The 13,824-nt window shown below is 50.0% G+C and overlaps 1 protein-coding gene across 3 annotated transcripts; it reads left to right on the plus strand.

The window, feature by feature from the left end:
• Positions 1-5,595: 5,595 nt before the first annotated feature.
• On the plus strand, positions 5,596-12,820 carry CENPM (centromere protein M). Of its 3 annotated transcripts, XM_030041259.2 has the most exons (6): positions 5,599-5,736; positions 6,038-6,117; positions 8,697-8,795; positions 9,791-9,870; positions 10,939-11,030; positions 11,780-12,820. In XM_030041259.2, the coding sequence occupies exons 1-6, from the start codon at positions 5,680-5,682 to the stop codon at positions 11,903-11,905; spliced, it is 534 nt and encodes a 177-aa protein (XP_029897119.1). In that variant the 5' UTR covers positions 5,599-5,679; the 3' UTR covers positions 11,906-12,820. The 3 variants fall into 3 exon arrangements, with proteins under 3 accessions (XP_029897120.1, XP_029897119.1, XP_029897118.1); XM_030041260.2 differs by lacking the exon at positions 8,697-8,795 and having other exon boundaries at positions 5,596-5,736; XM_030041258.2 differs by lacking the exons at positions 5,599-5,736; positions 6,038-6,117 and adding an exon at positions 6,131-6,721.
• The last annotated feature ends 1,004 nt before the right edge of the window (positions 12,821-13,824 follow it).

The raw sequence follows: 13,824 nt of genomic DNA on the forward strand, positions 1-13,824 counted from the left end.
GTCCTGCCCGCTTAGTGTCTGACACCTACAGCCCTGCAGGTGCACCGCAGGGGGTGGTTTTAAAGGCTTGCAGGGCTAATAATATCCACCAAACTGTCTGAGCCCCAAATTTGTGCCCCCTACACGCCTATGCCCCAGGAGCTGTGAGGTGCGAGGTTTAATTTCCCAGTAGATTGCGTTTCAGGCACAAATGGGTTCGTCCCCTCCCCAAACCAACCTGTGGACAGTGACAGAGCCCACGTGTGCTTGGTGGCTCCAGAGGCAATGCACCCGAAGCGGTCTGTCGCCTGGTCTGCACCAGGCTTTCATCCATCAGTGCAGAGACAGGGCTGTGCTGGAAGCAGTGGGAGCTGGCTGGCATGCTCCGTGATTTCCTCCTCATCCTCTTGTTCTCCTGAGCCCCACTTCTGCTTGATGTAATTTTGTAATAGCTTAGAAGCATTGAGTATAGGCTTGCGATCCGCCTGTACCTAGCAGGATACCTGCACGGAGGATCAGATCCGTTAGGATTAGCTAGCTGCTGCTTGGTTTGCTGCAGCAAGGTGGGCACTCCAGGTGATTGCCACATGCCTCCAGAGAGGAGCCTGCAATCGCGTCTTAATTTTAACCTCACTGAAGTTCAGCCATGATACCCACCTTGACCATCAGCGCAGTAACTGCTTCACTAATCCTACTGCAGAGGGAGGAAAACACAAGCCTTACGGTTTTGACTGCACTGGGAGAGAAACACGTGGTTTGGGCAAACCAAAAGCCAAACAGATTTTTAAAAAATGACGTTGAAAGCATATTATTTATTGTGTTCCCAGAGCAAACCCTAAGGGCAGGCAAAGATGTAGTACATTTGAGAGGGCAGAAGGGAAACCACTTTCCAGGTATGCAAAGAAAATGAGAGGGAGATCAGTGGTGGCTGGCACAGGGCAGGAGACTATTCGTTTCTCCAGGAGACCGCTCAGTGCCAGAGCCACAGGCCACCCCGGTAGGGCCTGCCAGGCCAGGCATCCTTGAGGACATCATGCCAAAACATGCAAGATCCCCCCATCCCCAGCCAACCATCCCATCTCTCTGTCATAGGTCACCCCAGAGGGATGCCAGAGCCAGTGTGTGTCCATCGGGCTGCAAATTCTCCCTGGGTTTAAGCTCAGGCTTAATGCTAGCGTGCTGCTCATGCAGCCAAAACCCTAGAATAGCAACAGTTTTGCCTCATGGGGTCATTTTTTCCTCTGGCTCACTTCCCTGCCATGCAAGTACTGGGAGGGCACGGTGAGGAGCGGGGATCACCTCTTTCCGCAGCCACCACTGCACCGGTGGGCTTGGGCAAGTCATGACATGGCAGCCTGTCTTGCTTCAAGCAGAACCCCCCCAGCTGAGTTTGAAGCACCCTTGGAGGCAGCAGGAAATGAGCACCGGGCTTCGTGCTCCTGGAGCTGGGAGATGCTCGCAGACCCCCCTGCCTCCGACGCTGCGGCAGCTGCTTGCTGCCCATGACAGGGCTCTCAGGTGCTGCCGCATCCTTTGCTTTCTGACAGAGCTGCAGCATCGAGACGGCTCCAGGCATCGACGTGCCACATACAGCTTGAACCGCATGGAAATGCTTTAGCTGCAGTTCAGCTTTCACTATGAATAAGGCTCCCGTGTGTCACTCAGCATCTTCCAGGCATAAGCATGTGCATATCATCCTGCCCAGTGCATGGGGGGCTTCCAGCCCCTTCCACCTGGCTTGGAGGAAGCCCCTGAGTGGCTGTGCACACACAAGCCCCCTGAAGCCGCTCACCCACGATACCTGCCCACCACCAAGCCTCCGACTGCCTCCATATCTCTGGGCAGCCACAAATTCACCTGCACGATGAAGGCGAGTGTGGGGTCGGGTTAGACCTGAGAGGGCCACCCAGCCAGAGCCGAAATCATGAAACCCTTCTCAGACAAAAGCCCTGGCAGAAGAAAGAGGAGATGGTTGGGAATCTCAGGCACATGCTTCCTGATTGCAACATGCCTATAAATCACAGCATGAATGATATACTGAGCTCGGCTTAATCCCGAGCCTGATTAAATGTTATTCCAGTTTTTCCTAACAAGTTTCCTTGCTGTTCTCTAGCATCCTTTAGGCTTTTATCAGCATCTTCTGAGATGATCAGACACAAGTATCTGCCTGTCTTTAAGGCAACACCAATCCCCCAAATACTACTCTCCCATGGTAGGTAGAGGCATGGGAGAAGATGGACTTTATCCAACTAGCCTCCCCCAAGGTCCACAGTAGAGGACAAAACTCCAGCGAGAGTCACAGAAATACTTCCCTGCTCAGCTGCTGGAGGTGAGGGAGCTGCTGCAGGATGCAGAAGGCACCCTGGATGCATGACAGGGCATGAGTCGGATACTCTGGTGGGAAAGCAGAGTAACCTGCCTTCTGGGTGCTACTGCAGCTTCAAATAAGGAAACCCATTCAAAAAGCTTTGTGAGTTGACCAAAAAGCTGAGGAAATGTGTATGGTGAGTTAAATTAAACAGCAGAATGGAAAAAGCTGACTTACTTTGGGTCTAACAATAGCTGGAGAGACCCTTTGCCAAAGGAAGCTGAAGTTGCCAGCAACATATGTGGAAATGTCATCAGTTTCCCTAATAATGTGCACTTGCTGCGAATGATACCATTTTTGTCTATTAGTGAGAGAACAAGTGCAATCAAATACACACAAGTTTGTATTCTGCGTGCTTTGCGGGCAGCACTGCAAGAGGTCAGGCCGGAGCCAGCGACATATGGCCAGGCAACATCTCACAAAACTTGTGCTAAACAGGGCTGGGATGAAGCCACAGGAGGTCTGGGAGCAGGTGCTGGGACAAATGGGACCATGCTGGGGTCAGCAGTGCTCCCGAGACCATCTCCAAAGCCTGTCTCCATTGCTCCTCTGGCTGATCAGGGAGAACCGAGAGAGAAATCAGAGAGAAAATATCCCGAGATTCAGTCACCAACCCACTGGATGAAGCATACAGCAAATTGGCCAAGGATATTCGAGGGCAATGTGTGTTGTACAATATTTTTTGTAGCAGCTGGTGTTGTCCTGCTGCAGGAGCGACTGCACCATTCCCGGGGAGCACTGGTGATGGCCAGGCCAAGTCTTGCTGATGCTAATTGCCTTCATTGGCATCACCAGAGCATCTTCACAGGGAGTACATTACACTTCTACTCATTTTTGGAATGGTTTGTGCTACCAGAGCAATGTACAATGGCCCACAGACTAAAATCAGGAGCTCTCCTGTTCCATATCGTACCCTGCTTTCCCCCCTTCTGCCTGCACTGGGAGCCAGTGCATTGACCCCCTGCTTCAGCTCTCCTGCACTGCTCGGAAGTGGAGATCGACTCATTATTCCTGCTTTGCAACCTGGAAACGGGGCGGAGAGAGGTGAAACAGCCTGACATAGTCACACATTGATATGTAAAATACACCCCAGCCTCCAACACTGTTTCTCATCCCTCTCCCCTCCTCTCCTTGCCGAGCTACAGATCTAGACAAGAGCTGCAGGCACATTAGCAGCCTGAGTCTCCACCTCCTTATGCCATCCTCTATCATGAAAAAGAGTTTTTAAATGCTACCCTTTGACATTAGATCTGTTTTACACTCCTTGGCCCATGGGTAAATAGCCAATGAGGGTGCAGGACAATGACTCCTGTTCTCCCTGCTGTTTTCCCACAGAGCTGAGCTTGCTCTGCAGGCTTTGCACACACTCCCCTGCCCCGCTCCCCAGAGCATCCCTGTCTGTGTTTCAAAGATGAAGGAAAGCAAAGTGAATCTGCCTGGTGTGGCTCCCCATGCCAGCTGTTGGGCAATGGCTTTGCATCCCAGGACGAAATTGGCTGTGCAAAGCCCATACCACTGCCCCCCTCTGAGTCACCCTCAGGTGGGCCGTGCACCCAAGGGTCCTTTGTTAGTAAGGTGCTAAAGGGGAGGCATCTCCCCGGTTAAAGGGTGCAGAGGAGGTGGAGCACGCGGAGGAGGGAACAGGGCAAATCTCTGTGTCCCCAGGGGAAGGTGGGGGTCAGCCCTGCGAAGGGAAGTCTACCAAGGGATGGCCAAGAAACCTGCTGGGGACAAGGAAAAGTAACAGTGGGATTGGTGGTAGCTCATCTGGACACGCTGAACCTCAACAGGCACCGGTGTCACCAGGAGCCTGCAGCAACAGAGGGGACAGCGAGCATGTCCCTGACCAGACACTGAAGCCACCCAGGTCCTTCTGCAGGGCCAGAGAGTAGGCAATGGGGAGTAGCAGGGGGATGAAAGAGGAGAAACACCTTTTAGGTGGGTGCTGCAGCTTTTAGTGTATTTCTACACCCTCAGCAGCCCAAAAGCAGCTTTGTCCAAATTGCTCTCTGTGCCCCCCTAACCTGGGAGCTGGCTCTCGTTATTTATTGCATCTGCCTGCCTGCCATCTTTAGGACATGTCTGCCCTGGATTTGTCTTCCCTTCCCCCTGCCAAACTCAACAACAACCAGAAATATCCTGTAATCTCTTCTGCTTCACCTGTAATTTGTCTCATGCTGGCAACGAGCGGAACCGTCTGCCTTTGTCAAGATCAAAAGAGCCATGGCAGCCATGTGATGTCAGCTTACATTAAACCCCCCCCCTCTCCCCTCGCCAGCTTGCTGCAGAGGGGGAGACATGTCTTCGTCCTCCTGCGGCCTTCTTCCTCCCCCTGGCATGTCTCCTGCCATTCGGAGGTGCCCTGGTTGAAGGGGCAGGGAGAGACCAGCCCCGGCAGGCAGCTGAGGGGCTCCTGGACCCTCCTCTGCACCGAGCTGGAGCCGAACCCCGGGACAAGGCAAAGAGCAAGAGATGCAGCAAGGTGGACCACAGGCCACCGAGGGCTTTACATCGCTGCACGTCATCATCCCGCTCTGACCTTGGAGTGAGAAGAGTTCAGCCTACATCTCTAACTGCAGGGCCGCTGGCACGGGCTCTTTCCTGCCTGTATCACGGGCAGGGGATTGCAGGGCTGGGCAGAGGCCGGCCAGCCAAGGGCGGCGAGGGGAAGGTGCCCAGGAAGGGGTAGGACAGTGGTCAGGGCTGCTGGAGCTGCCGCAAAACCTTGCGCAGAACAAGTCAGCGTGCGAAGCCCAGCCGTAGGGTGTTCAGGCAATTCCCTTCCCTAGCCATTACATCGAGCAGCCTTTACAGCAGGGAAGTGCACTGCCCTTGTTAATGCGTGTCTGCGTAAGGGACAGCGGGATTTCACTGGAGCCTTCAGTACCGCTCAGGCTTGAGCAGACTAATGGACCCCCACCTCCTGCAAGGATACCCCGGGATCCGCGACTTTGCTTCTCGGAAGCTTAGGGCTTAGGGTGGGACGAGGCCAGCGTCCCACCGCCGAGAGCCCCCGCCGGGGCTGCGCCGGGGCCGCAGGAACACCGCTGCTGCGCGGGGTCTGCCGGCACCAGAGCGGCGCTCACCGAACGGGCGGGCCCTCTGCTACCGGGGTGGGGGGGGGGGGGACACTGCAGCCCCAGACCCGCAGCCCCGCCCCGCCCGGCACACGCCTGCGCGTGACTAAAAGTCCCGCCTGCACCCCGGCGGGCCCAATGCGCACGCGCGCAGGCAGTCCCGCCCCCTCCTAGGCTCCGCACCCCTCCCCTCCCCTGACGCGCTACGTTAGCGCGACGTGTGGCGTAGCGGGGGTTTGAATCCCGGCGGGCGCGATGGCGGAGTTGCAGCCCTACAACAAGCTCCCGGCGCTCAGCTGCGCCGTCCTCCTGGTAGGTCCGGCGCCGCCGCCGCCGCCCCTTCCCTCTCCCGGGGCCCGGCCCTGCGGTGGGCGCCCGCCTGCCCCGCAGCCTCCGCCGCCGCGGGCCGCGTCTCAGGGGCAACGGCCGCGCCTCAGGGGCAACGACGGCGCCGGCCCCGCCCCCCTCGCGGGGATAGGCCGCCTGGCTGCCGTAGGCAAAGGTGGGCGCCGGGGCTGGCCCCGCCCCCCGGCTGGTCGGCGGGGGGCGAGGGGCGGGGCTGTCCCCGGCTGGGCCCCGCCCCCGACCTCCGTTTTCCCTCCCGTCCGCGCAGCTGGTGGGCTCGGACGGCGGGCTGCAGCAGCGGCTGGCAGAGGCGATACTGCGGGAGAAGAAGAACTTCAAGATCAACATGTGAGTCGTGGGGGGGGGGCAGCGGGACGCCCGGCCGCAGGCCTGCGGCGGGAGCGCACGGGGTCCCTCTGCCGCCCTGGCCGCGGGACGGAGCCAAAGCAGCGGCTGTGATGCGGGTTCACGGAAAGTTTCTGCTGCAGAAGGGGCCGCACAGAAACTGCCTACAAGTGCAGCTTCTCGCCAAGCGGCGGTGCTGGGAGCCGGAGGGTGCGGGCTTCAGAGAACGAGCTTGCTGTCGTGGGCACCGGAGGGCACTGCTGCACGGCACGGATGTGGCGGGCCTCTGCGGAAGGCAAACTGCTCAGTCTTCAGGGCACGCGGCTCGGGCATGATTAGAAACGGGGGTGGAAATAGTTCTCGCGGTCGTCACGTTCGCTATGCACGTACCATTGCCCTTTGGATGGTGCAGTGATGTCTGACTACTGAATTGGAAGGGTATGAGAGGAGCACAGATATTTTTTTGTCTCCTGCGAGACTGGCATATACAGGAATTAAACACCCTGGGACAAAATGGGGCAAGTACAACGCTTGCAACTACTTGCAACCAAACAAGTTTTCCTGAAAGATGTCCTTTACTTTTGGTGCTTTTCACATCCATTTTCTGGTTTGTATGTGTGCACGTGCTTTTCCTCCTCAAGCTATTAAGACACATTTGGAATTTTAACTTTATCTGCATGACAAGTCCTGTCCTAAAAGCTCGATTAACTAACTTTTTATGATATAATGTCCTTGACAGCTCTCTTGCCAAGACCAAATGAGTTTAGTCAGCTCTTCAGAAGGTGTTTGTGTTACTTCGCTGCTGTAAGCCAAGGCGATGCAGTAAAGGCAAACCCGAGCTAATGCTCTACTAGCCAGTTAGAGCAACTGTACTACTCTGATTGTGGCATCTTGGATGTTTGTGCTAAGTAATAGCAAGTTAATTACCCAATTTTCTGTGCAAATCCTGCAGCCTCTGCTGAGCTGTGGAGTGCCATGGCTAGATGGCTGTTGGTACTGCAGCTGGGTAACTACACGAAGGCATGGAAACTTAGGCTCATACTACAGAGCAAGATAAGTCCATGCACTAGTATCACTAGGGAAGCAGAAGTCTGTGACAGTTTTTTCCCCACTGTGTTGCTTTGGGATAATATACATTACAAAGAAACATGGTATCTTGTCTGACAAGTCTACCTGCCAGGTACAGCTGTTAGGAGAAGAATTGCAGGGCTGTGGTTTTTGTGTCTCTTACCACTAGGAGAAAAAAAAAAAAGGCTTCTGCAGTGCATATCTGGAGGCTGCTGACATCATATAGCGATGTTGGTTTAAATATAGTAGAATTCCAAATCATGGAGGCTTTTTTGGGTTTGGTCGTCCGTCCGTGTCCCCCCCCTCCCCCCCCCCAATGAGATCTGATACTACCCTTTCACCACAGCTTCTCCCTAAATTTCACCTTAAGTTTATAAACTTGTTTGTGTTGCAATGTGTCTTTCAAGCACACTTTGCTCCTATCTTGTGTTAGTTTCAGAATGTTTTTGTTAAATCATACCTTTTCTTATTTATAGGAAACAAAACACCTTTATTTAGAGACTGGCAGATAAAACTACGAACTGCATATGATTAATAGAAGGGAATGTGTACCGTGGTCTGTGGCTACTGGGGAAAACTGTTAAGTCCTTAAGATTTAATTGGTAGAAGTAATATTCCCCAAGGAGACCAAAATCAGTGTTTCTTTTGGCTTCCAGAGAGGAAGTGGATTGTGAGAGAGACTGAAATTCTGGGATTTTTGTTTGTCCAATCTGTTTTTCGTGTGATCTTCCAAAAATATGGTGCTGATAATATTCTTCCCTGTGGAAGGCCCAGATGTGCACTACTGAAACCTGTTTTTTATAGTGGGAAGAGACACAAAAAAATCCCCACCCTGTAATTCTTTTTTCCAACAGTTGTATCAGCAGTGGTGGTATTCTGTGGAAGGACACCTAAACTAACCTACTAACTCGTGACGCAGTGAACGGGATAAAAAGGGGGGTAATGGTATAATAGAAGCTCTTTCTGAGTTATAACTTTATCTATAAAGCTATACTAGTGGTAAATTTCTGGTTTAAGGTGTTGCAAATACAACACACCTTTCTGTTGCATGGACACCCCAGAAGGTAGCCTCTCCTGTGTGAGCAGTGTCTTTGGAATGTGACAGGAGAGCACTGACACATTTTAACTGAAACTTGGCAGCAAAATATACCAGTAAAGCATTGGGGTTCACTTTGTTAGAAAGGACTGTTCTTAACAATTAAATAAAATTACTGTCATACAGATCTGTGCAGAGAAATGTTTCTGTGAGTCTTGTTATGCTCTAATAAGCTTCCCATTATAAACAGCCTTCTCTAGCAAGTATCACTGTGGCTGTCAGCAACTATGAGTAGGCCTAAGAGATGAGAATGCCACTTAAAGAATCACAAAGTCTCTTCAGTGCCTACGTGTTTAGTAATTAGTGGGCTTCCTGGTAACTTGCTACGTGATGAACTGCAATGGTTATGAGGTTATGGTTAAGTGGATACTGCCTTGCCGAGCTATTTGGTTAAACTGGCAAATTTATTATCTTTCAGTCACCTTGCTGCATCCCTCCCCTTACCTCCAGAGAGGGATCACCTTCGGCCCAGGATAGATCTGGTTGCGTTTATGATTGACATCAAGAGCAAATACAGGTAAAAGAAGGGTGAACATATGAGAGGGGAAACTGATATTCTTTCTTGGATTGATGGCTAAATCTACATTTTTACTGTGTCAGAATTGCTGAATAGTGGATTTCAAAGCCAAGACTTGTTGTGGTGGAACAGCTCAGTAATATATACAGTGTTTTTCTGGCCTCCAGCAATGGATTAGGACTGAACCGCTCCGTCCAATAACATGCCTGTTGTGCACTAAGTTGCCATAGCAGAGGAGGCAGAATTTATTCTTGGATCCAGATATGGGATGATACAAACTGGGCTTTGGAAAGATGCTGTCTGTAAAATTAGATGGAAATGATGGTGGTACTGTTAAGTTCTGTAATATGCAGATGGCTGATGTGCGTAGTGCTACCTGTTAACCAGCCAGGTGCTGCATCTGTGTCCCCAGTTCACTGATACTACTGGTCAAGTGGGATCAGCACTATGGATGTCTGTAGGGATTGATCCCTTTTCTCTCATCTTGTGCTCATCTTTGTAGAAATTATATTTGTGTCCCCAGGCCATAAGTAAATACTTGCTAAGACACAAAAGTCAGCATTTTGTGACTTGCTTAACTTGTGACTGATGATCCTGGGCTCTCATTTACCAAAAATGACAGGCCCAGCTGCATACTTACTGCACAGATGGTGCTGCAGAAATGTGTGGACTAGCTCTTCTGAAAGAGCTGAAGCAGTGCTGAAGTCTCATTGAATATTAATGAATTTGGATGCTTAGTGTCTGCAAATCATGGAGGACACCGTTCAAACTAAGTCTAACTGTTGAGTATGTTGCGGATTATTAAACAGCTGTGGGTATTACAGAGGTCTCTGATGCCATGCTTTTAGCACAGAGCATACTCTGCCAGCTCACAGATCAGCAGATGTTAACATCATTGGTTTTCTAATTGTGCTTCTGAAAGTTATTCCCTTTGTCCTTATGCTGCACTGGTTTTACCTCCCTGTCCAAGTGGATTGTCTGTGCTTTTCTGACAGCTTGAAGAATGTTGAAGCTTCCCTAGCGTATGTGGATGACAGCTTCTTCCTGGGGAAAGTATGCTTTCTTGTCACTGGGGGTATGTATGGCATCTGCCCTCTTCCTCCTCTCTGAGCAGCACAACTCACTATTGCCTTCCTTAAAACAGGGTAGTGACTTAACTTGAAACAAAACAAAGGAAACCAGTGGCTTTGTCGAAAGCTTTGTTTAAATTATATCTGAACTCATCTGCCTTTTTTTTTTATTGTTTTCTTAGATAAAACATAGTTCTCTTATCTCATGTTCACTTGCTCTCTCCTTTTTGTTTTTGCTAGTCAGACCTCTCTGTCCCTAATCCCTGAATATAATTTGTGTTACTGATTTTTTTTTTTTTTGTGGCACTGCAGAAGTCTGTTCTATCTGCTCTTGCAGATATGTCTTAATGATGATCTTAATGAGCAGTGAGGAGCATATGATACTGGGGTAATAAAACAAATCTAAATGGGTGAGCTACTAAACTATTAAGTACAGTTTTAATACAAGACTGGTATCCCTGCCGTGTACTGCCTGGCCCTGTTGTGCCTCTAATCTCTTTCTCTCTCTCTCTCTTTTCTCTCTCCCTGCCTCGAGCGGAGAGGGTGCTTTCCTGTGTACCCTCCCTTCTTCAGCTCTGAGGAACTGGAGGGACCAGACTGTACTGCTCAGTGTTGGAACAGTGGTGCTGTGTCCCTGAAATCTGGGGGTCAGGAGGCCTAATTCTGGGTTGAGAAGGAGTCTTAGCATTGTCTTGTGCTATGGCTCTCATGACGGAGTGAATTCCTTGGAGACATGACCACCCCGTGATACCACATGAGCCAGGAGGGCTTCTGATTAGTGAGTGGAAGATTCTGCCCATGCTGATAGTGTACTGATCCCTTATCCAAAATGTTAATGTTACAGTACTCAGTAATGCGGCAATACTATTCCTGTTGTCAGTATTATGAAAGGCTTCTGTGCTAATTCCATTGTGAATCTTGTACCATTCTGTTTGTACTGCTTGCTGTTGCCTTACCTTCTATGGTGCTCTCAAAATTAGCTCTGGATCATTTGTGGATGTGGAATTTCCTGGTACTTTTCTTCACTGAATGTTGATTATGGGGCTTGTAATGTGGGAAAACTTTTTCTATAGTTGGCAGGGTGAATTACTGCAGCGTAGAGATGAATGCCATCCGGAACCTGGGAGAAGTCTACTGCAGCCCTGTGCTATTCTGTGAGCTGGAGGTAAGGTGCTTATTTGGTGTCTGAAGGGATTTGTGAATTCCACTGCTCTCTGATCCTTAGGAGTGTCATTACATTAGCAATAAATATATGTACATGCACTACTGTCTTGTGGAAGTGTGAGAGACCAGACTCTTTCTACAAGAGCAGTAGAGGTACAGGAGTCTGACACTCCTTGAAATGAGTCTTCTAGATTACCTGCTCCTTCCCCATGCTACTTCAAAGGCTCAGGAAGCCAAGTCTAAATTAACAAAGACTTCTCTGATATGCAAAGCCTTGGTACACTTGTTCCTTGAGGCATCTTCTTTTCCTGGGAGCCCCTGAGCTTTTATTTGCCATGTGACTCTCTTGCCCACGTAATGCTTCCTGTTAGCTGGGCTTTGTTGCTTCACAGACTGTTTTGCCATCTGATATGCTGCTCTTTCCAATTACCTGCTTGATCTGAAAAGCTGGAGGGAGAGTTTGGCATTCAGCGGTAGCAGACTTCACTTTTCTGTGTACTCATTCACCCTCAGAGACTGCTTCCCTACCAGCAGGTAATATCTGTGCCTTTGGCAAGCCCTTCAGGGTTTTTGGCTGACAATGCTGTACCTTCCCTAATGTTAGGGGAGTAAATGGGCCTCTTCAGGATTTTCTGTAGCTAGCTGCTCTGAACCATACTTAATGCCTGCTCCGGTTCATTCTTTTATCACAGCTTAGCACTGCTTTTCTTCTTTTCTATTGGTTAAGTAATTTCTCCATTTTGTTTCCAGGTGGAAGGGTCACAAGTTGCCACTGCTCAGCGACTTCTCCGGATGTTAGAGATCTGTGCTGGTCACGTACCAGGAGTTTCTGCCTTGTCCTTTAGTTCACTGATGAGAAACTGTGCTGATGACTAGCTTCTCATTGTGAGAATTCAGCCACATTCATCAGTTTTTTCACTTCAGGCATTCAAGCTGCTGCAGTTGGATTCACATTGGGAAGCTTTTTTTTGCCTGACTTGTCATGACCACTCATCCAGAGCTGTTCCTAGTTGCTAGTCTCTCAAGAAAAGCTGGACTCGTGTTCAGTGGATAACATAGGTGCTGGGAGGAGGGCAGTTTGAATTGGGGATTCCTGTCCATTATTACATCCGAATCCCATTTCATGATCAAGTTTGAGTTTTACCCACTTTGCCAGTGGCCAGGAGCTACATGTTTTACTGAGAGAATACTGGAAGAATGGGCCACTATCCCAAATGCCGCATGTCACGGTTGAGTATCTTCATTTCAGTGTCACCAGAGTACTAGAGAAGAGGCAGCAGGCTCCTGCTTCCTTTCCGTTGAAATACAGCACCTTAGACTAATGTGAAACCTCACTGCCAGGTTTTGTTTCCCCACCGAGAGAATAACGGGGAAGAAAGGCTGTCCTGCAGCTTCTAGATAGACTGCACTTGGTAGTTAGTGATCCAGCTGTGTGAGCATCTGCCCAGTGAAGGGCTTAGTATTTCCATGCCTGATACCTAATTGGGGAGGAAGGGACTAAAAAAGATAATCTAGCACTTCAGCTTTCTTTTAGACCTTTAGAGAAAAAGGCTCCATCTATCAAGCCCAGGATGACCCTAGCAACCCAGGCTCCTGGGCTGACCAGAGATGAAACACAGCAGACTGGACTATAGCAACATACAGAAAACACGTGTCTCTTGCAAGTTGGGCATATGCTGTGTATAATCCCTTAACTAACAGGTTCTTACCAGTAGTAATGCATGCCTTATTCTTACTGCAAGTCAGTAGTGTGTTTTGGAGTTCTAAGTTAATAAAGTGTTTACTATTTAATAATTAGTTGCATGCTCTTTGTTTAGGTGTGTGGCACGGGCTCTAAAACCTATGAACACTTGCCCCTGGCAGCAAGGCTGGTCCTCGCTGGCAGTTTGCACTTGTTCGGCGGTGGGCTGCAGTCAAGCTTTCAGCCACGTGGTGGTGTCAAAAGCTTTCTGAATGTAATCCTTCCTGCATACTGAGTTGTGTCACCTCCAAAATACAGTGTTTCTTGAAATGCTGAGATGTTTCTTACCCAGAATTGCATGCCAGGTAGAAATGAAGCCTAGAGAGAATGTGTTAAGCTCCCCTCTGGTTTAATTTATTTAATCCCTAGTAGTCTGCTTCAATGTTCCTAGGTGCAGAGCTCTAGCTGCGTGTGCTGTTTCACTTAGCTTGTTTCTGACATCTGTCTGTGAGCAGGAAAAAGCAGAAAGCAGCACTGCAGGCTTAATCAGCTGTGAGTGTTGGCAGTCCTTGCAAAGAGCTCAGCAAGGCACAAAGCCTGTATCCTTGCTCAGAGGACACGCAAATCCTAGCTCCAGTTGTGCTGTTGCTGGCGGGGGAGGGCTAAGTTGTTTGTCAGCTGGAACAAAAGGAGCTAAACCATTCAGTTGTGTCACAGTGCCCAAAAGGGCTGGACTCTGGCTAAAACCCAAAGGAGAAAGACATGTGCAAGCTCGTGGCCATGTAAGAAGGATTGGAAGCTTAATGGGCATGCCCTACTTTTCAGCTAGCTTTGTGATCCTGAAGGTACTAGCCAGGACTTTGCCACCAGAGAGGGGCAATCATGCTGAGAAACAAGTTTCTCTGTTGATTATGGTGTCTCAGTCTTGGTCTCGCTTTGGGTCCCTCAAAATAAATGAGACCATGGTTTAGAATAGACTAGTTTCGATTTGCTCTTGATGTGCAGGTGCAGTCTGGGGGAGGGAAGGAAGGGCTGTGGCATGAGGTGAGCCAGTCTTTCATGTCCTCCACAACTGCTGTAAGGTAAGGAGGCTCTTCCTTACCTTACAGCAGGT

The sequence above is a fragment of the Aquila chrysaetos genome, chromosome 17 (genome assembly GCF_900496995.4).
Source record: "Aquila chrysaetos chrysaetos chromosome 17, bAquChr1.4, whole genome shotgun sequence".
Classification (NCBI taxonomy): Eukaryota; Metazoa; Chordata; class Aves; order Accipitriformes; family Accipitridae; genus Aquila; species Aquila chrysaetos.